This window comes from Carassius auratus, chromosome 23 (genome assembly GCF_003368295.1).
Source record: "Carassius auratus strain Wakin chromosome 23, ASM336829v1, whole genome shotgun sequence".
Taxonomy (NCBI): Eukaryota; Metazoa; Chordata; class Actinopteri; order Cypriniformes; family Cyprinidae; genus Carassius; species Carassius auratus.
In genome coordinates this window covers 11,873,972-11,893,644 of record NC_039265.1, presented here as the reverse complement: position 1 = coordinate 11,893,644, position 19,673 = coordinate 11,873,972, and the positions used below count along the sequence as shown (strand labels likewise).

Here is a 19,673-nt window from a genome sequence, read left to right as displayed (position 1 = left end):
ACTAACGGGCCATCAGAGAACAATTTCAAATATTGTATGGCACCTTAAAAAAATCAAAATATTAGGGAAAAAGCATAGTAAAACAAAAAGCAAGAAATCTGGGAGGAATCTCTGTGCAAGCATCTGAAAGAGTCGGAGGACAAGCATCACACGTGGGAAGGGCATGAGGATATGGACGGAGTCTCCAGCTTGCTGTCCAATAGTGAAGCAGATGTGGTGGTGGCAGCATTAAAGAGGGAAGTGCAAATGCAGCGCAAGAGCGTGACATTTGACCTCGTGCACTTGTACTTTCTCCAATACCCTTGCTCTCCATTACAAAAATTGACAGAGGAGCCAGAGATCCAAAATAAGACTCTTTCCATATAAAAATCACAGAACTATGACCTTCGAACACAAAGCCAGGAATCATTTGGAAATACAGAAGTGATTCCATTTGTGACCTTTGACCCCGTGGATTGAATATACTCTTTCCATACAGGAATCACTGAACAATGTCCTTCAAACACAAGAAAATAAAGGAAAAACATTGAAAAATACAGAAGTTACTATAAGCGTGACCTCTGACCCTTCACAAATCAGTTTAGTGGTAGAATCAGAAGTTATCAATGACGAATCAGAGAGAAAACATAAAGATATTGTCCAACCTAAAAAAGCTCAGTGTTTACACTTGAGTCTCATGATTAAAATGTCAAACCCACATAGAGGTGGAGAGAACGGTATGCTTGTACTGTTTACAATTTTGGGCTTTTGAATGTCTTTGAAAGAGTTTCTTCTGCTCACAAAAGCTGCATTTATTTGATCAAAAATACAATAACAGTTACACTTTCAGCGTGGCTGTAGAATCAAAAGTACAGAGCTTCATTTATTCGTTTATCTGTTGCTTTCATCCAGAGCAACATTTTTTTGTAGCACAGGAACATGAGAAACTAAACTAAAATACCTTGTCATCCTCCAAAATCAATACAGAATATTGTTTATATACATCAAATATACGAATCAGAAACTTTTATTAAACCATTATTAGTGTTTATATTCACACTGATATTATATTTGTTTGATGTTTTTTGTTGTGAATTGTTGATGCTGTGAAGGACATTCATGTCTCAGATGGAGGAGGCCTGAGCTTTGCAGACGTAGCGGTAGAGACGAGAGCAGTGATCGTCATTATAGCGTCCGTCGTGATGAAAGTGAGCGCAGTCTTCACCGCCTCCCAAACCGTGAGCTTTCCAGTCATCCGGCTGACCAGGCATCCATTCACTGCACACACACACACACACACACACGTGATGAACTCTGGAGTGTGAACGATGCTCCTGCCACTGGACACACACTCACCTCCTGATGATCGTATACGGCGTTCCGTCCAGCCATTCCCACTCACCAGTGTGGGCATCAGTCAAGCCCAGCCAGTAGTACAGAGGCCTGGTCTTACTAATCACGAAACTCTGAACACACACACACACACACATGATTACAAGAGCACTGATTGAGTCAGAAAAAACATGCCGCTTTACCTTTACATTGAGTCATTTACTGTAACAGACGCTTTTATTCAATCAGAACAACTAGAGAACACATTACACATATAGCGAGCTTTTTACTAAATTAGACAAAAACGAATAGAATAGAATAGAATAGAATAGAACCGAATAGAACCGAATAGAATAGAATAGAATAGAATAGAATAGAATAGAATAGAATAGGTCAGTGCTAGTATTCATTGGTCAGGTGATGGTGAAAAGTGTCTTTTAATGTTTTTTGAAAATAGTTAAAGACTTGGATTGAGATTGAGATATATGGGCCGTTCCACCTGCTGGAAACAGTCCAAGAGGTTATGTGTTTAGTTGTGTGTTTGGTGGGTTAGTTGTTTTGATTTGTGTCTTTTGTTTTAACTTTATTTCTGCTGGTTTACTTGTGTTGTTGATGATGTTGGTTAAGTGTGATGGTTTAGTTGTTTTGGTTTAGCTTTGTTGGTTTCTTCATGTAGGTTTAGTTGTGTTGGTTTGGTTGCTTTAGTGTATTTGTTTTGTAGGGATGCATGGTAAATATCGTCTGATTTTAATGTGCACCTTATCAGTAAAGCCAGTTCTGTAATCTGTGGTAAATCTCTGTCATATTTTGCACATGTTTTGCACAGCTTGTCAGTGAACACACGCACATGTAGAGACTGATTACAGAACCGGCTTTACTGACAAGCTGCGTATTACATATCAGCCGATTTTTTTTCATGCATCCCTACTTTTTTTTGTTTATTTGAATTGATTTGGTCTTGGTTGGTTTGGTTTGTGTTAGTGTAGATGTTTTGATTAAGTTGTATGTCTGGTGCTGTTGGTTAAGTTGTGCTGGTTTAGCTGTGTTGAGTAGTTCTGTTAGTTTAGTTGTGTGGCTGGTGCTGTTGGTTACTCTCTGTTGGTTTAGTTGTACAGTACGGATCCGCTCTGACCTTCTCCTGTCTGCTTTTTAAGACGAGCAGCTCTGATCTCTTCTTCCTACACTCGTCCTTGGCCGCGTCCCATGGCATCCCATCATCAGAGAAGAAATAACAGTTTGTAGAAAAGAGCATCCATCCATCAGGACAGCACAGCTCCTGCGTGTCTGAACATACACACGTGTGTCACGCTCTGCATGAGACACGAGAACACACTAATACAGCATCACTTACTGTTGTTCCTTATCTTGTTAATCTGGCATTTCAGACCAGAAACTGTGTCACGGAGGGCCTGCGCTGAGTCCGACACTAAACAAACACATATTAATAAGATCTGCAGTGGATTTACATTAGTTTGTCTGTATGTGTGCTACTTACTATCATTAATCATGCTTTGCATTGTCTCTTGGTTAAACTCCAGACTGCTGATTTCCAAAAGCAGCTTATGTCCTGAACATACGTCATTTTAAAACACATTTTACTTCTATATTGTGGTAATAGTTTATTAAATTCAGTAAAAAAAAACTAATGTAGTTTGGACTTGATTTTCTTCAGTGTCTAATTGATTTACTAGTTAATAAACAAGAGCGATTGATTATGTCAGATGAGAAAGTCATTTCACATGGTTGAAAGATGATGAAGGCTATATTACCGTGTTCCTCCAGGTCACGTGTTCTGGTTATGACGCTCACAAGCGTTTGCGTCAGATTCTGTATGTTCGTCTCTGTAGTTGAGAACTTCCTGCCAAACTTCACATCTAACAAAACAGTTACACAAATGAAAAAATTAAACATCATTCTTTTTTTTATTGATGGCTCTGGTTGAAACTTTGTAAAATGTATGAAAATATCCACTTATTTGTGTACATATTCCACATTAATTGTAGGCCTTATTATTGTGCATTCAAGTCATGATTGTATTTACAAGTTGGAAGGTAGTTTAAATGCTGATGTATCTTTTCTACAAAAAAAGAAAAAAAGAATCTTGTTTGGATTAATAAAGACTCTTCTTCGTCTCCGCGTTCATCACGATTAATCGTTTGACAGCACTGTTTAAAACATAGTGAATTAAGGTAAAAGCTTCATAATGCACATCTTTTTGACATGTAGTTTGAGCTGCAGCTCATCATATTAAAGGGTTAGCTTAACGGTTTCGAAACTCTGAATCAATTAAAACATTGCGTCGCAAAATGATTCACTTTGAAGTGCTCCAATTGGATCGCCTATTGTCTATCTGATCGGGATTTCAAACCTCATATTGCTAATCATTTGAACTAGATGGGGCTTCAGTGCATATATATCTATTTATTTGATTCAGATTGGAACTTCAGCGTGTGTATAGCTAATCATTTCAATTAGATCAGAACTTCAGAGCAGGTTTGTGAATAATTATTCAGATCGGAACTTCGGAGTTGTTTCATGAATAATTTAATTCAGCGGGAATCTTTTTTATTTATTTATCTGAATTGTTTCTTTTTTGTTAAACAGTGCAATTAATCAAACAAGGCAATTATAAAAACAAAGCAATGATTAAAAGTATACACAGATAGAACCCCCCTAATAAAATTATCGGGTTGCATAGGGTGGCAAAAAAAAAAAAAAACCCAGTTGGCAGCAACGAATTAAAGGTTATGGACAATTTGAAAATTTACAAGCGCGAATCTTTCATGATTCATGATCCCGCTCCGAACTCCCGAACTGATTCAAATGATTTGCGATCCCCAAACTGACTCAAATGATTCGTGAACCCACTTTGAACTCCCGAACTGACTCAAATGATTCCCGATCCCAGAACTGACTCAAATGATTCGCGATCCCGCTACGAACTCCCGAACTGATTCAAATGATTCGCGATCCCAGAACTGACTCAAATGATTCGCGATCCCGCTCCGAACTCCCAAACTGACTCAAATGATTCACGATCCCCATAACTTACTCAAATGATTCGCGATCCCGCTACGAACTCGCGAACTGATTCAAATGATTCGCGATCCCCAAACTGACTCAAATGATTCGCGAACCCACTTTGAACTCCCGAACTGACTCAAATGATTCGCGATCCCAGAACTGACTCAAATGATTCGCGATCCCGCTCCGAACTCCCAAACTGACTCAAATGATTCACGATCCCCATAACTGACTCAAATGATTCGCGATCCCCAAATGACTCAAATGATTCGCGATCCCCATAACTGACTCAAATGATTCACGATCCCGCTACGAACTCCCGAACTGATTCAAATGATTCGCGATCCCCATAACTGACTCAAATGATTCGCGATCCCGCTCCGAACTGCCCAACTGATTCAAATGATTCGCGATCCCGCTCCGAACTGCCGAACTGACTCAAATGATTCGCGAACCCGCTCCGAACTCTGACATATTCAGATATAAATGTAATTTAAAAAATAAATTAATGTTTTTCGATTTTCAAATATTACACCTGTCAAACAGTCTATTTTTCCGTCAATACTGTTGAAGGTGTCCTTTATCAGTAGGCTTTATATTTATGCTCAACATGAAGTATAGATACTGTTGTCATGAAGACAAGACCCTGGTCTGTCGGTGGTCTCCCTCTATGTCCCCTACAGCAGCAGCAGTGATTCTGGTGTGTAAAGACCATAGACTGTATAAAAACACAGAAAACGCGAAGCAGCCGCCACCCAGCAGAAGCGTCACGCTCACGACAGGCAGTGTGTCACCGGCCTGAGACTCAGGAGGAAAAGCTGGGTAATAATTGATTATCTATCAATAAATGAAGCTTTAATGAAAGCACAGACTTTGAGATGATAAATAACTAACGTTACAGTGGTGTAGTCTACTTCGTGATACGTTACCCACTTTTATCAGCTATAATGCACAGTTAAATTAAATGTTTGATATTTATTAAAATAACCTGTAAATCATATGTAAATTATGCAACTCTTTCACATGGGCACAAACGCAAATTTGAAGCTCAATAGCATTTGAGGAGAAAGACTTGCAGTCATAAAACTAATGTAATGTATTCATTTAGGTGTCAGCTACAATGCACACTTTATACATTTTTTATATATATTAAAATAAAGAGTAAATCATTTAGGTAAAATCGAGGCCAGTTTATCACTTTCAGGCACATTCCTGTGAAAGTTTTTTTTTTTTTTTTTTTTTTTCAGGTTCCCTTACGACAATTACCCATGGTTTTAACAACACCACAGATCATCGTTCTTGTAGCCATGGCAACTGCAAATTAACCATGGTTTTGTTACTTCAAATTATAATTTACAAAGAAGTTTCAATATACTGTATGCATTAGTGAGTGTGTGGTGCTTATTCCTTATATGAACTGTTTCAAATGCAAGACATTGATTGCATGAGATTAAGTTTGTAAATGATAGCTGTGTCCTTTTGTAGTGTGCACATATATTTATCATCAAACTGTGATAACTGTGACTAAATTCAGTATATATACGTCTGCCATATGCTGCCACCCCTCAAAAATTCCTGCCCCCTTCTCGCCACCCCATCAATATTTGTCTAGATCCGCCTCTGCGCTGCTGTAATGTTGTTGGTTTTACGTTGTCTAAATTGTGTAATTATGGACTGATGAACTATGTTAACATAAAAATCTCTATTTATGACTTATAAGTAGGCTGTTATAGCTTTTTAGACCTATTTGAACCACTCCAGTCTGACAATATAAGTTATTTAGAAATGAATTAAGACAAATAGGATCATGGTGTCAGTATGATATGATGATGTTTTACTCACGGATCACAGATACTGTGATGATCAGCAGCAGCAGAGCCAGAGCCATTATACAGATCGCAGCAAACACCTGCCACCGCCAGCGACCGCCAGAGGGCGCCTCTCCGATCCTGCGCACAGACGACTCTGACACACACACACACACACACACACACACACACGGTACATGGTATGTAGTAAAACTCTAGTTATACAAATAGTAGTAAATACGCCAAAAAACGGCCACAAAAGCCATGGGTTACTACAATTTTACTACAGTAAAACCATGGTTAATTTTCGTAAGGGATTAGTAAAAATACACATATATATATATAATATATATATCAGATCAATAATTCAGAGTCATATTTTTTCAGATGTTTTTTTTTTCTTTTCTTTTTTCTTAACATTACTTCAGAAAACTATGTTGTAACAGTTTTATCTTTTGCTATTGGAGCAAATGTGAAAACAAAAATTGTATTTGATGTTATGTTAGACCTAATTTCCGTTCACTACACGTTTATATATATGTTTATATATATTTGTCTCATTTGTTGTACATAATATGTTGTAAATAAATGTAAATGAAGTGTGTTTTACAAGAAAATACATTTACAAGTCCTTCTACTATTTAATTCAATGTCACTTGCTGCATCTTTGTAATTATTTGTAAACGCAGTAATTTCTGATCAATTTTGTTCTCAGTATATACTGACAGCCTACATTTTAGTGTTTTTTTATTTATTTTTTTTATGAATAATATTCTAAAACTGATATTTAATAAAAGAAAAATGTGAGTGATGTTTGTTTTTGTGAAGATGAAGTGTTCTTGTTGCCATGGTGTTGATGTTGATGTTTGGAAGCGGAATTCTTCAATTGTTGCTATGCGATTCTTCTGATTCTAAGGTTGCTAGGATGTTGCTAGGGGGAGAATTCAGTGTGTGTGTGTGTGTGTCAAAGGTCAAAGGAGGTTGAGCAGCTGAATAAACTACAGTCAGTCAACAAGCAGAGGAATGCTGGAGAAAGAACACACACACACGGGCCATTCCATTGACTTTTTCTACTGGATTATTGATGCTTTCTATCTCCTAACACATTGAAATAACACATTATTTAACATGTGCATTCATCTGTTTTCAGTTTTTTCTTCTCTCACACCTTTCCTCCAGAACTCTGTGTCATCACTGTTCTCTGAATTTTCAAACTCGTCTGTATATTCGTTTCCAGAGCTGCTTTCGGACGTGACGGCCCTCATGATGACTGAGTCTGGACCTGCAAACACACACACGTTCATGAATATTCATCACTCGTTCATTCTTCTGCAGGAAATGATGTCACAGCGAGACGACCTCCTCATATTGAGCTGACGGTCTGAAAATGGCTTCAATCTGGATCCCAGACCAATGAAACACTGCTGCATGTCGTTCCTCCAGCCAATCACAGAGCCTCAGTCCCAGGTGATCAGAGCTTCTATTGGTCGAATGCTTTTTCATGATGCAAATTCAACAAACCTGAACTTTGATTCGCAGCAGAAGATGAAGCTTCTTCACATGACCGCTATTTAGTTCATTTTCACCAATGTTAAAGATACACCTCTATCTGTTTTAATGATGACAAGATTTCAAGAGTATTAAAACCCTAAAGGTTTGACGGTGCTTATTCACCAACCGTTATCTCCAGAAAGAGAGTTTGACCATCTTCTTTAATACAGAGAAAAGGATTAAAAGATCATTTAGCTCCGTCACTCAGTGACTGCTTAACAGATAAAAAATTATTTAGAGAAACTGGCAAATACATAAATAAATGTCCCTGTTAATTTTTCACAGTTTGAAATATTAAATAACATGTATAGCTTTTGATTCTGAAGTAATATAAGAAGAGGACACAGTGGTTCTGAAGCTGTAAGGGATCAGTGTTTCTCACTCGAGGTTCGGGTTTGTTCATCCGAAAACAAACTAAACCAATCTAGAATAGATCCGACTGTCAGTCTCCGACGGTCCGCCGATTCAGATTATTGTTACAGTATTAATAGTTCACAAGGTACTTGGATTTATTTTGGAAATAAATATTTATTTTTCACTTACCTCCTGTGTGAGAAATCAGATCCTGCTGTGTGTGTGTGTGTGTGTGAGAGAGAGAGAGAGAATCTGTACTTTGAGCTTGTTTGAATTAAAGAATATTTACTTTGTGTGCAGTAAACATGAGCTGTGAACACAGATGTGTGTGTGTGTGTGTGTGTGTTTAGTTGGGGGATTTTTCATATGTTCAGTATTAAACTCATGATTTCAACCGTTTTTATGTTTTTCTTTATTGTATTGTATGCCAGAACATGATAATGAGAGTCCAAACAGCTGATAAAAACATCTCAATAATCCACAGCACTCCAGTCCATCAGTGAACATCTGGAGAAGACAAAACCTGAAACACATCCAGCATTAAGATGATTTTAACTCAAACACATAGAGTCTATAATCCAGAATAACACTTCCTCCAGTGAAGAAGTGCATCTGCTGTTGTCTCTCACAGATTAGTTTAGATCTGTTTAAACGCTGCTTGATCTGTGCAGATTTCTCTCCTGATTCAGACCAGAACACTGTTTCACTGGAGGAAGCGTTATTATGGATTATAGACTATCTGTATTATATTGCATTGCCTCCAGTGCTCTGTGAAGATTGATTACAACACACTTCAGGTTAAACTAACCCAGTTGCTTTGGTTTCTCATAATTTCATTCCTGTAGTTCCATTTAAAATATTTCATAGTTTTCGTGAATTTAATATTTTTAAACTATAAAAAAAAAGCTTTTCACCGTACCAAATCAAATGTATGAGCATATATTATTTTTAAAAGTTAAATAATTTAACATAATAACAAATCAATCAAGAAAGACATTATAGTTATTAATGTTTTGCCAATGTAAAAACTCTATATTGGTTTGTAGGATTTACATATATATGTATTTTTAGAAACGTTATATAGACACACCCCTTGAGTTATTCCTAAAACGTGGCACTCCTCCCTCAATCACTCTCTCTGTAGCCCAAAGGGTTGATTTTTTAGAAGAATAGCGTTCCATTTGTCTGACTCTGATTGGTCAAACGCCGTCGCGTTCTCTCTTCCTATTGGCCAGTTTCCTGTCAGTCATCTTCTGCTCCGCGGTCATTGGCTGTTCGAGCGGAAGTGAGGCGGTTTCTTCAAGTTGACGCTAAAATTCCTGCCCTGCGTCCCCGAACTTCGGGAGAGTTCTGCGCTGGAGCGACGGGAAAACCGAACCGAGGCCGATCGAGATGACTGCGGTGCTCCTGATCCTGATCCTGGGCGTCGTTCAGCTCAGCCGAACCGAGTCGAAGACCGGGAAACCCGGTAAGAACCGTTACATCGTTTTCAGTCACGTCTTGCTTTAAATGTCCAGTCAGATCCGAATCTAACGTAACCGCGCACGAGCGGATCCGAATCAGCGAAAACAAAACAAAACCAGATCAGAACCGAACAAATGGTAAACATTGTTTTGGTCCAAAACCATACTTCTGTTTAAAATTGTGCTAAATTGATAATAGCTCCTGTGTCATCAAAGGAATTCATCAAAAAGGGCAGGGAATGTTTGAATAATAACGTTATTCATATTTACATAGATTCCGTGTAATAACTGTAACAGTTGTAGGTTACTGTAGGTCGGGTTTCACCCAGAAACTGTTTACCATGGCAGATCTGTAAAGAGGAACTCAGAAGATTTTTGAAAACCGCAGCAGATCTGTATGAAGTGTGATGGAAATGCTGAATAAAAAGAGTTAAGAGGGTCGTTTAGAAGCTTCTGGATCTCCTGCATGTGTGAACAGAACCGCAGAACCGCAGGAGATCCAGAAGGTTCCACAGAAGAACATGTGCTTGTGTTTCTGAGGATCTCTCGCAGACTTCACATCTTCATCCACAGTGACCACTCAACTACATTCTGACCATTATCATGCTGTTGTTTTTATGTTTTAGTGTGTTTTTCTGACTCCGTGGATAGCAAATCTATTTATTCCATTTTTAGAGTTGTGAACATGTATATGTAAAATAAGTATAATTTTGATTCACATTTCCCATCATTATTGGAATAATAACTGGGCTCAGCTTCTGTTTTTTGGGGTCAAATCTGGGTAATCTGGAATCTGCTTTTCGTGCAATTTAGTGAAAATATACACTATGAATAATGCTAAAGATTTGTGTAAATACAGAAAAACTGTTGTCGGGGATTAGAAATATATATTTTTAAAAAATGTAATAATTCCCATGTATTGTTATTTCTATTGTGTTAGAGGTCATATATTTAGTTCAAAATTAACACAGCCACAAAATAATTTTAAAAATGACTATCTGTAATGGTAGTTTTCACACTAAGGAGTGAACAACTACAAGAAAAAATGGCATCTCACTTTATTTGTAATTAGTGTAAGTAGTATTTATTTCTATTTGTGTCTTTCTCTGTTTTTCATCCTTTCTTTCAGTGTTGCATCAGACTAGTAACTGAAAAAAATAACCTTCGACAGATCTTTTGACTCTGAAACTCAAGTAGATGAAGAAACACTGAATTTCTCTTGAAAGATTCAAAGACGAGTTTTATTTTTGTGTGAACTTAGAGTCTTGAAGTTCTCGTGTAAGTCATATTTTAGTCTTTGTTAAGCTACAATAAGGGTTTTCTTAGTTTACTTCTTTTTTTTGTAAACCAATTCTAATGTTTTTTTAAAGGGTTGAGTTTTGTCGAATTGCACAGAAACTAACAGAGCTCAGTTCCCAACACCAAACTCCTACCAATTTTTGTACAGCCTTTTCAGAAATCATCTGACCGACGAAACTTTGCAAGCACATTCATGATGCTAAATTAAAAATATGCTCCAAATTTCAAAAGGAAATGATTAGCTTAACTAGCATTTCAAGCAGTTTGAAAATACATATGTGGGTCATTTTTTTTTTCAAAACACATCCAACTTTGCATGCACATTGATGACCCTAAATGAAAAAAGTTCACCAAATTCCAAGTAGAAATAAATAGTTTAACCAGTATTTTAAGCAGTTTAATAAATGCGTGACCCCAACACAACAGAAGGGTTCGAATATATCTCATCCACCCTTCACTGTAGATGCAGAGCCATTGTAAACCTCCAGCTCAGATTGGGTATCTGTGAAGTCCGTGATGTTTGTGTGTGTTCAGATGAGCTGTTGGTGATCACCGCCGCCACAGAAGTGACCGATGGCTACCTGAGGTTCATGCGCACCATCCGACAGTTCAACTACAGCGTCCAGGTGTCGCATCTGCTCCTTCCCTCCAGATCTGACGTTTCTGTAGTTGAGAGGACATCAGTTACATGTGTGCACGGTTGTGTGTGGGTGGTGGTGTGTAGGTTCTGGGTCTGGGTGAGGAGTGGAAGGGTGGAGATGTGGCCCGGACCGTCGGCGGAGGTCAGAAGGTTCGATGGCTGAAGACAGAACTAGAGAAACACAAAGACAAACAAAACACCGTCATCATGTTTGTAGACAGGTGAGAACACAATGTCATGACCTGGTTTCTCCTTTGCTCCTTAATAATAGCTTCTTTCTTTATGTAACTTGATTTCCTTACCCTGGTGAGTATGAGGTTTCATTTGTGTCAAAAACAGTCACTGTGTGTTGATGTGTGTTTTCTTCTTCTGTTGTTTATGGTTTGCAGAAATGCTCACTGGTAACTTCACATCATGTGGGCAATACTCTAGTGTTAACATCGTTCACTGAAACTGAAACAAACAAAACATAATAATATGAAAACAACTGGGTTTATTTTTAGTCGAAGCACTGAAATTAATCAAACCAAACACTGAAATTTAGAAAAAAAACAAACTTAAATCGCATAAAATTACTACAAATTTAACTAAAATTGTAATGAAAACTGAAAAAATAAAACGTTAACTATGTAAGTTATTTTTATTATTTTAAACTTATTTTATTTAAATATTCTTGTTTTCAATTATTTTACAACTGAAATATTTACAGCTTTTTTTAAATTATAAAAGTGACGAATTACTAAAACTATCTCCTGCTGAGTAAAACAGAAAATAAAAACATTTAATCTTATTCAACATATTAGCAGAAATTGTAATACTATATCAGTGATATTAAAATAACTTATTATTAAAATAATAAATCACTTCCAATGGCAAAATAAAGGTATTATCTGCCAGCAGTTAAAACTACACAAAATTATGCCTTTTATTTTTTCTTCGATGAATAAAAGAAGATGCTGTTCCTTTAAAAATACACCAATTAATCATGGTTTTTGCAAAAAAAAAGAAACTTCATTATTTTTAAAGTTTGTATAGAGACAAAATTCCTAGTAAGAGTTACATCAACAAACAACATACACACCAAGGACTCATATAAAGTACAAAGCAGGCGAGTGTTTTTGGAAACTCCTAACTGAACTCCCTCTACAGTGTCTGTGTGATGTTGACATGAATGTTTTGTGTGTGTGTGTGTGTGTGTGTGTGTGTGTGTGTGTAGTTATGATGTGATTTTAGCCAGCGGTCCAGAGGAGCTGCTCAGGAAGTTTTCTCGTTTCTCTCATCGCGTGGTTTTCTCTGCCGAGGGCTTCTGCTGGCCGGACCAGAGACTGGCTTCCAAATACCCAGCAGTGCATCACGGCAAACGCTACCTCAACTCTGGAGGTGTGTGAGTGAGAGAGTGAGTGAGTGAGTGAGAGAGCGTGAGAGAGAGAGAGAGAGAGAGAGAGAGAGAGAGAGAGAGGGGGAGAGAGAGAGAGCGAGTGAGAGTGAGAGTGAGAGAGTAAGTGAGTGTGAGAGAGAGTGAGGGCATGAGTGAGTTAGAGCATGAGAGAGTGAGAGAGAAAAAAAAAAAATTACCGATGTAAAAAAGAAACCGCTAAAGATGCTTGGTTTGATAAAGATTGCCAAAAACTAAAAAAAGAATTAAGATCATTATCAAATAAAAAGCACAGAGACCCTGCAAACCAACAAATACGAGCCACATATCAAGAAACACTTAAACTATACAAGTCACTATTAATACAGAAGAAAACTGACCACATCAAAATTAAAATAAACAAAATTGAAGAAGCAATCGATCAAAATTCTTTCTGGGATTTATGGAATAATTTAGATAAATCCAAAGAGGCCAAACACCTTCCCATCTATGACCCAAAGATCTGGACTGAACATTTCAGAAAACTCTATTCTCTAAACGAACCAACCCTCGCCCAAAAACATCTGACCTCCCAATTAAATAACCTGGAATTCACGAGGAAAGACCAGCTCAATCATTTAGACAAACCCATAGAATTACCTGAACTGACAGAGAAGATGAAATCCCTCAAAAATAAGAAATCAAGTGGCTTAGATGGAATTTCTAATGAAATGCTGAAACACAGCAGCCCCAAACTGAGACTTGCTATCCTAACATTATTCAATCTCTTATTAAAATCTGGACACTTTCCTGAGATCTGGAAAGAGAACGTGATAACCCCAATTTTTAAACAAGGTGAGAAGTATGACCCAAATAATTATAGAGGCATCACAGTGAGCAGTAACCTCGGAAAACTATTCTGCTCCATCATCAATGACAGATTAATTCAGTTCATCCAAGAACACAAGATTTTAAACAATTGTCAAATTGGATTTATGCCAAAACAGAGAACTTCAAATCATATTTACACACTCCACACACTCATAGACAAATATGTTCATCAAACAAAACAAGGAAAAATATTTGGCTGCTTCATTGATTTTAAAAAAGCCTTTGATTCAGTATGGCACAATGGACTTTTTCTAAAACTGATTCAAAGCGGAATAGGAGGAAAGACATATGACATCATAAAGGACATATACAACGGGAACAAATGCTGTGTCAAGATCAACGACAGAAGGACTGATTATTTCAGTCAGAACAGAGGAGTGCGTCAAGGCTGTAGCCTCAGCCCGACTCTGTTTAATATCTATATTAATGAACTGGCATCAGCACTTGAGAAGTCCCCTTGTCCTGGTCTGACCCTCGAGGGCAGAGAAATCAAATGTCTCCTGTACGCTGACGATCTTCTGCTCTTGTCTCCTCATGAAGAGGGGCTACACCAAAGCCTCTCGCTATTAGAAGATTACAGTAGAGACTGGGCCTTACCAATCAACATGGAGAAATCCAAAATTATCATCTTTCAGAAAAAGCCTCGCATTACTGACAAAAAATATAGTTTTGCAATCGGGGGAACACTTCTTAATCATGTGACGTGTTATAATTATTTGGGTCTCACTATCTCAGCTTCTGGTCAATTTGACCTGGCAATAAAACATCTGACTGATAAGGCACGCAGGGCTTATTACACTATTAGGAAATCTTTGTTCAAATTCAACCCACCTATTAAATTATGGCTAAAAATCTTCGACAGCATCATCAAACCAATTCTTCTATACGGTTGTGAGATCTGGGGCCCCAAATTTAAATTAAATTACACATCTTGGGATAAAAGACCCACTGAAATGTTCCACCTGGAGTTCTGCAAGAACATCCTGGGACTTCACAGAAACGCCCCTAGTCTCGGCTGCAGGGCAGAACTGGGCAGATTCCCTCTTCTAGCAGAAATCCAGAAGAGAACAGCCAAGTTCTGGTTCCATCTATCAGACACACGGACAGATGATTACCATCACTGCACTCTTATGTACAGGACAGGACACCCAGAGAGTGACCCCATGCACCATTTAGTGGGAAAACACCAACTCCGCTCAACCATTCAATTAAAACACGCAAAAGTTAAAGAAATTGGAAAACTAACCCAGGAAGAATACATCCATGATTGGCAGATCAAAGTAGAACAAATTAACAAATTAAAATACTTCTATAGATTAAAGACTAGCTATCAATTGGCACCCTACTTGATCAAAATTAAGGACTATAGTAAGAGAAAGCTCCTGACGAAGTATCGTCTGAGTGATCACCGCCTGTGTGTGGAGACGGGCCGACACAAACACAGCTGGAGAGAGAGAGAGCTCCGACTGTGTCCTCACTGCACAGAGGGACTCGTAGAGGACGAGCTGCACTTCCTCACACACTGCACTAAATATGAACACATTAGAGACCACTACTTTACCCTAATAGCTCAAATTGTGCCTGAATTCAGGCAAGCAAGCGACATAGACAAACTCAGTTATATTTTGGGAGAGAAAGAGAAGTGTGTCCAGCTCGCAGCGCAGTATGTGTCCTCCTGTCACATCATGAGGGACAAAAACTAAACTCCTGTTCTTCAGCAATGCTCTCTGTAAATATTTACCCTGTATCCACTAATTTTTTTTGTGATTATATATGTACAATATTGACATGAATATTTTTTTTAATTTTTTTTTTTTTTTTTTTTTATAATTATTATTATTCTTTTTTTTTTTTTTTTTTTTTTTTTTATCTACATATCTATACATCTATATATCTGTATAACTTGTTCACTGTTTATTGCTTTGGCAACATTGTGCTCTTTCACAGTCATGCCAATAAAGCTCATTTGAATTGAAATTGAATTGAATTGAAAATTGAGAGAGAGAGAGAGGGAGGGGGAGAGAGAGAGAGAGAGCGAGTGAGAGTGAGAGAGTGAGAGTGAGAGAGTGTGAGAGAGAGTGAGGGCATGAGTGAGTTAGAGCATGAGAGAGTGAGAGAGAGAGAGTGTGTGAGAGGGAGTGAGTGAGAGAGAGAGTGAGAGAGAGTGAGGGCATGAGTGAGTTAGAGCATGAGAGAGTGAGAAAGTGTGAGAGTGAGAGAGCATGAGAGAGTGAGAAAGTGTGAGAGTGAGAGAGCATGAGAGAGTGAGAAAGTGTGAGAGTGAGAGAGCATGAGAGAGTGAGAGTGAGTGACTGAGAGAGCAAACAAGAGAGCTTGAGCGAGTGAGAAAGCAAGGGAGAGCGAGCGTGAGAGTGAGAGAGCAAGCGAGATAGCATGAGAGAGTGAGCATGAGAGAGTGAGCATGAGAGAGCAAGTGAGAGAGTGAAAAAGCATGAGAGAGTGAGACTGTGAGAGCAAGCGAGAGAGAACATGAGAGAGAGTGAGAGAGAGAGTGAGTGAAACCCACAGTCATATCAGCAGACGCCCATGTCATTCTGTGAGTGTGTGTGTGTGTGTGTGTGTGTGTGTGTGTGTGTGCAGTGAAACCCACACTCATGACAGCTGACGCCCATGTCATTCTTTGTTTGTGTGTGTGTGTGTGTGTAGGTTTCATCGGCTACGCTCCTGAGGTTCATGCCGTAGTGAAGCAGTGGAAATACAAGGACGATGATGACGACCAGCTGTTCTACACACGCATCTACCTGGATAAAGAGCAGAGGGTGTGTGTGTTTGGAGAAGCATTAACACACAATGAAGGACTGAGATCCTCTTTACTGTGCCTTTATGCACCAGCTATAATCCTTGAATTAAACTGTTAAAAGCGTTCTGGTAATTCAAATAAAGAAATGTTATGAAAAAAACTAAATGATAAAATACAAGAAATTTTAACTAAAACTAAAAGATGACAGAAACCTAAAAAAATATAAATTAAACTCACATGGCAATATAGAAAACTTTTGTAAAAAAAGAAAAAATTATTAAAAATTAAACCAACTGAAAATATAAAAAATTAAGATTAATAAATAAGTCAAAATGGTAATATAAATTAAAGCCTTAAAATATATATAACCCAACACTTACTAATACATTATATTAATTAGTTACAGCAGTTATGTTATTTAAAATCATCATAAAAAATACTTAATAGGTTAGTTTAACCTTCCAAGTTGTTGAAGAACAGAGCCGGTCATCATTATATCTTAAAACATTTCATGCTAAATACAGTTTCTCTTTTCCAGAGGAAGTTTAACATCACGCTGGACCACAAATCCCACATTTTTCAGAATCTCAATGGAGCCATAGGTACACACACACACACACACACACACACTCTCTCTCCTGTGTTGTGCCCTGTAGTCCTGCTGTAATTCTGCTTGTGTTCTTCTGATTTTATCTGATGCCTGTGTGTTTTTCCAGAGGAAGTGGTCCTGAAGTTTGAGAAATCCAGAGTCAGAGCTAGGAACGTGGTCTATGACACACTTCCTGTCGTTATCCATGGCAACGGCCCGACTAAGGTAAAGGCAAACATTCTGCACAGTAACCGCTCTGTTACCGCTGGGCCGTCATGTAATGTACAGACATTCACATCAGACGTTTGCTTTACTGCTGATCACACTGTGATGTACATATACACCAATGAAAAGGTAAAAAAAAAAAGTAAATTAATTATATTTAAAAGAAATGAATGTATGTATTCAGCAGTGATACTTTAAATTGATCAAAAGTGACAGTAAATGTGTCAAAAGATATCGATTTTAAATAAATGCTGTTCTTTTGAACCTTCTTTTCATCTGTGAATCCTGAAAAATAAAATGCATCACACAGAAATGTAAGAAAAATATGATGTGATAATATATCTTTGTTTAATAAGCAGACATCACAAATTCATGAGCAAGTCGACTTCTGTCTCGTGAGTTTGGGGGCGGGACTGTTTATCTGACCAATGACGGTCTTCAGGAAACCTGTTTGAAAAGAGTCAATATTTTTGTGTGTGTAGCTCCAGCTGAATTATCTGGGTAACTATGTGCCGACGGCGTGGACGTATGAACACGGATGTGGGATCTGTGACGATGATTTGCTGGACCTGAGCGGTCTTTCTGTGAGTGGCTGACACAAACACAGTCTGGCAAATCTGCGTCGGTTGCTTTAGGAGGATGAGATTTTATGTTTGTGTGTGTTTGTGCAGGACGAGGAGATGCCGCTGGTGCATATCGCTGTGTTTATCGAGCAGCCAACGCCGTTTCTGGATGAATTTCTGGAGAGACTCGCGACTTTGAACTACCCACACACACGCTTACGACTCTTTATACACAACAACGTACGTACACAATGACAGCGAACATTTGAAATTATTAAATTAAATTGTTAAATAATTACACATCATTTTCATACATAAGAATGCAAGTACACACCATAGATTTACCAATATTGCTTTTTTAAATTACCGATATCAATACAGATTATTTGCATGTTTATGTGCCAGGTATTTGTACAAACACAAAGACCGCAACGTACATTTTAAATTGTTAAATTATATTATTATTTTATTTCATTTTCATAAATAACAAATCCAAGTACACAATACAGTTAGACCTATATTGCTTTTATTTTATTTTTTGATATCGATACAGATCATTTGCCTGTTATGTGCCTGGTAACCGATATTTGTACGAACACAAAAACAATAACGTACATTTTTAATTAATGAATTAAATTATTCAATTTTTATATTTCATTTTCATACATTACTTATTTACACAATGTACATTTAAATTAATATATTATTGTATTTAATTTTCATAAACCACAATATTTGTACAAAAACAATGTACATTTTAAATTGTTAAATTAAATCATTATTTTATTTCATTTTCATACATAACAAATCCAAGTACACAATAGAGTTTGACCAATATTGCTTTTTTAAATAACCGATATTAATACAGATTATTTGCATGTTTATGTGCCTGGAGGTAACAGATATTTGTATGAACAAATAGACAACAATGTACATTTTAAATTATTATATTATTTTCTTAAATTTTATACATAACAAATGCAAGTACACACTAGAGATGGACCGATATTGATGTTTTTATAACCGATACCAGTACAAATTATTTGCATGTTTATCTGCAATCGTAATTGGTATACAAAAATAATATTTGTATATTTTAGTCTTTTACTTGTTTTCTAGACACAGTGAAAACAACATTACTGAAATGAACAAACTATAAATCTATAAAACTTTCGTTAATCCTAATTTGTTATCTCAAAACATTTTTTTTTTAATGTATTTTTTCCAATGTAAAATATAAAATTTCTTCTTCATAATACATCTTCAGAGAAAATTTTACATGTTTTAATAGTATTTATCGGTTGATCAGATATTACTAAACCGATATCCAGTTATTGAAAAATGCTTAAATGTCGGTAAAGCTGATTATCGGTTGATGTCCAGCCCACACACACACTCTTATGGCCCTTCATACATGTCTTTCTTGCTACATGAGGTACATGTCCACACATGTGCTGGTGAAACACACAAGTCACATGTTCACACACACTAACTGTGTGTTTGTGTGCAGGTTGTGTATCACGAGCAGCACGTGGAACGGTTCTGGACACGTCATCGCTCGCTCTTCCCTGGGGCAAAAATTGTTGGACCAGAAGAAAACCTCAAACAAGACCAGGCCAGAAACATGGCAGTGTAAATAGCAGTCCTGATGATTGTTTGCACTTAATGAGGGGATCTTGCCCATGATTCCATTGATTGTGTGTTTGTGTTTCAGCGAGGCGTGTAAGAAGGACGTCTCCTGCGATTATTTCTTCAGCATCGACTCTGATGTTGCTCTGATCAATCTTGATATTTTGCGGATTCTTATTGAAGAAAACAAGTGAGTGAACATGAACAGACG

The 19,673-nt window shown here is 37.4% G+C and overlaps 2 protein-coding genes across 2 annotated transcripts in view; one reads left to right on the top strand and one right to left on the bottom strand.

The window, feature by feature from the left end:
• Nucleotides 1–773: 773 nt before the first annotated feature.
• Nucleotides 774–8,324, bottom strand: asgr1a (asialoglycoprotein receptor 1a). The gene is made up of 9 exons (XM_026199798.1): nucleotides 8,238–8,324; nucleotides 7,312–7,425; nucleotides 6,178–6,300; nucleotides 3,081–3,185; nucleotides 2,807–2,878; nucleotides 2,663–2,737; nucleotides 2,444–2,595; nucleotides 1,336–1,445; nucleotides 774–1,257 (listed from the first exon to the last, which is right to left on the bottom strand). Exons 2-9 carry the CDS (start codon nucleotides 7,406–7,408, stop codon nucleotides 1,104–1,106), a joined length of 888 nt encoding a protein of 295 aa, XP_026055583.1. The 5' UTR covers nucleotides 7,409–7,425; nucleotides 8,238–8,324; the 3' UTR covers nucleotides 774–1,103.
• A 1,013-nt stretch (nucleotides 8,325–9,337) lies between these two features.
• plod3 (procollagen-lysine, 2-oxoglutarate 5-dioxygenase 3) overlaps nucleotides 9,338–19,673 on the top strand; it is a 16,753-nt gene continuing 6,417 nt past the window's right edge. Inside the window, exons 1-11 of the mRNA XM_026199796.1 lie at nucleotides 9,338–9,516; nucleotides 11,345–11,436; nucleotides 11,535–11,671; nucleotides 12,667–12,830; nucleotides 16,363–16,475; nucleotides 16,995–17,058; nucleotides 17,173–17,270; nucleotides 17,753–17,854; nucleotides 17,942–18,073; nucleotides 19,344–19,465; nucleotides 19,548–19,652. Of these exons, the coding sequence (XP_026055581.1) occupies nucleotides 9,441–9,516; nucleotides 11,345–11,436; nucleotides 11,535–11,671; nucleotides 12,667–12,830; nucleotides 16,363–16,475; nucleotides 16,995–17,058; nucleotides 17,173–17,270; nucleotides 17,753–17,854; nucleotides 17,942–18,073; nucleotides 19,344–19,465; nucleotides 19,548–19,652 (1,205 nt within the window). The 5' untranslated portion in view covers nucleotides 9,338–9,440. The remainder of the gene's footprint in view (nucleotides 9,517–11,344; nucleotides 11,437–11,534; nucleotides 11,672–12,666; nucleotides 12,831–16,362; nucleotides 16,476–16,994; nucleotides 17,059–17,172; nucleotides 17,271–17,752; nucleotides 17,855–17,941; nucleotides 18,074–19,343; nucleotides 19,466–19,547; nucleotides 19,653–19,673) is intronic.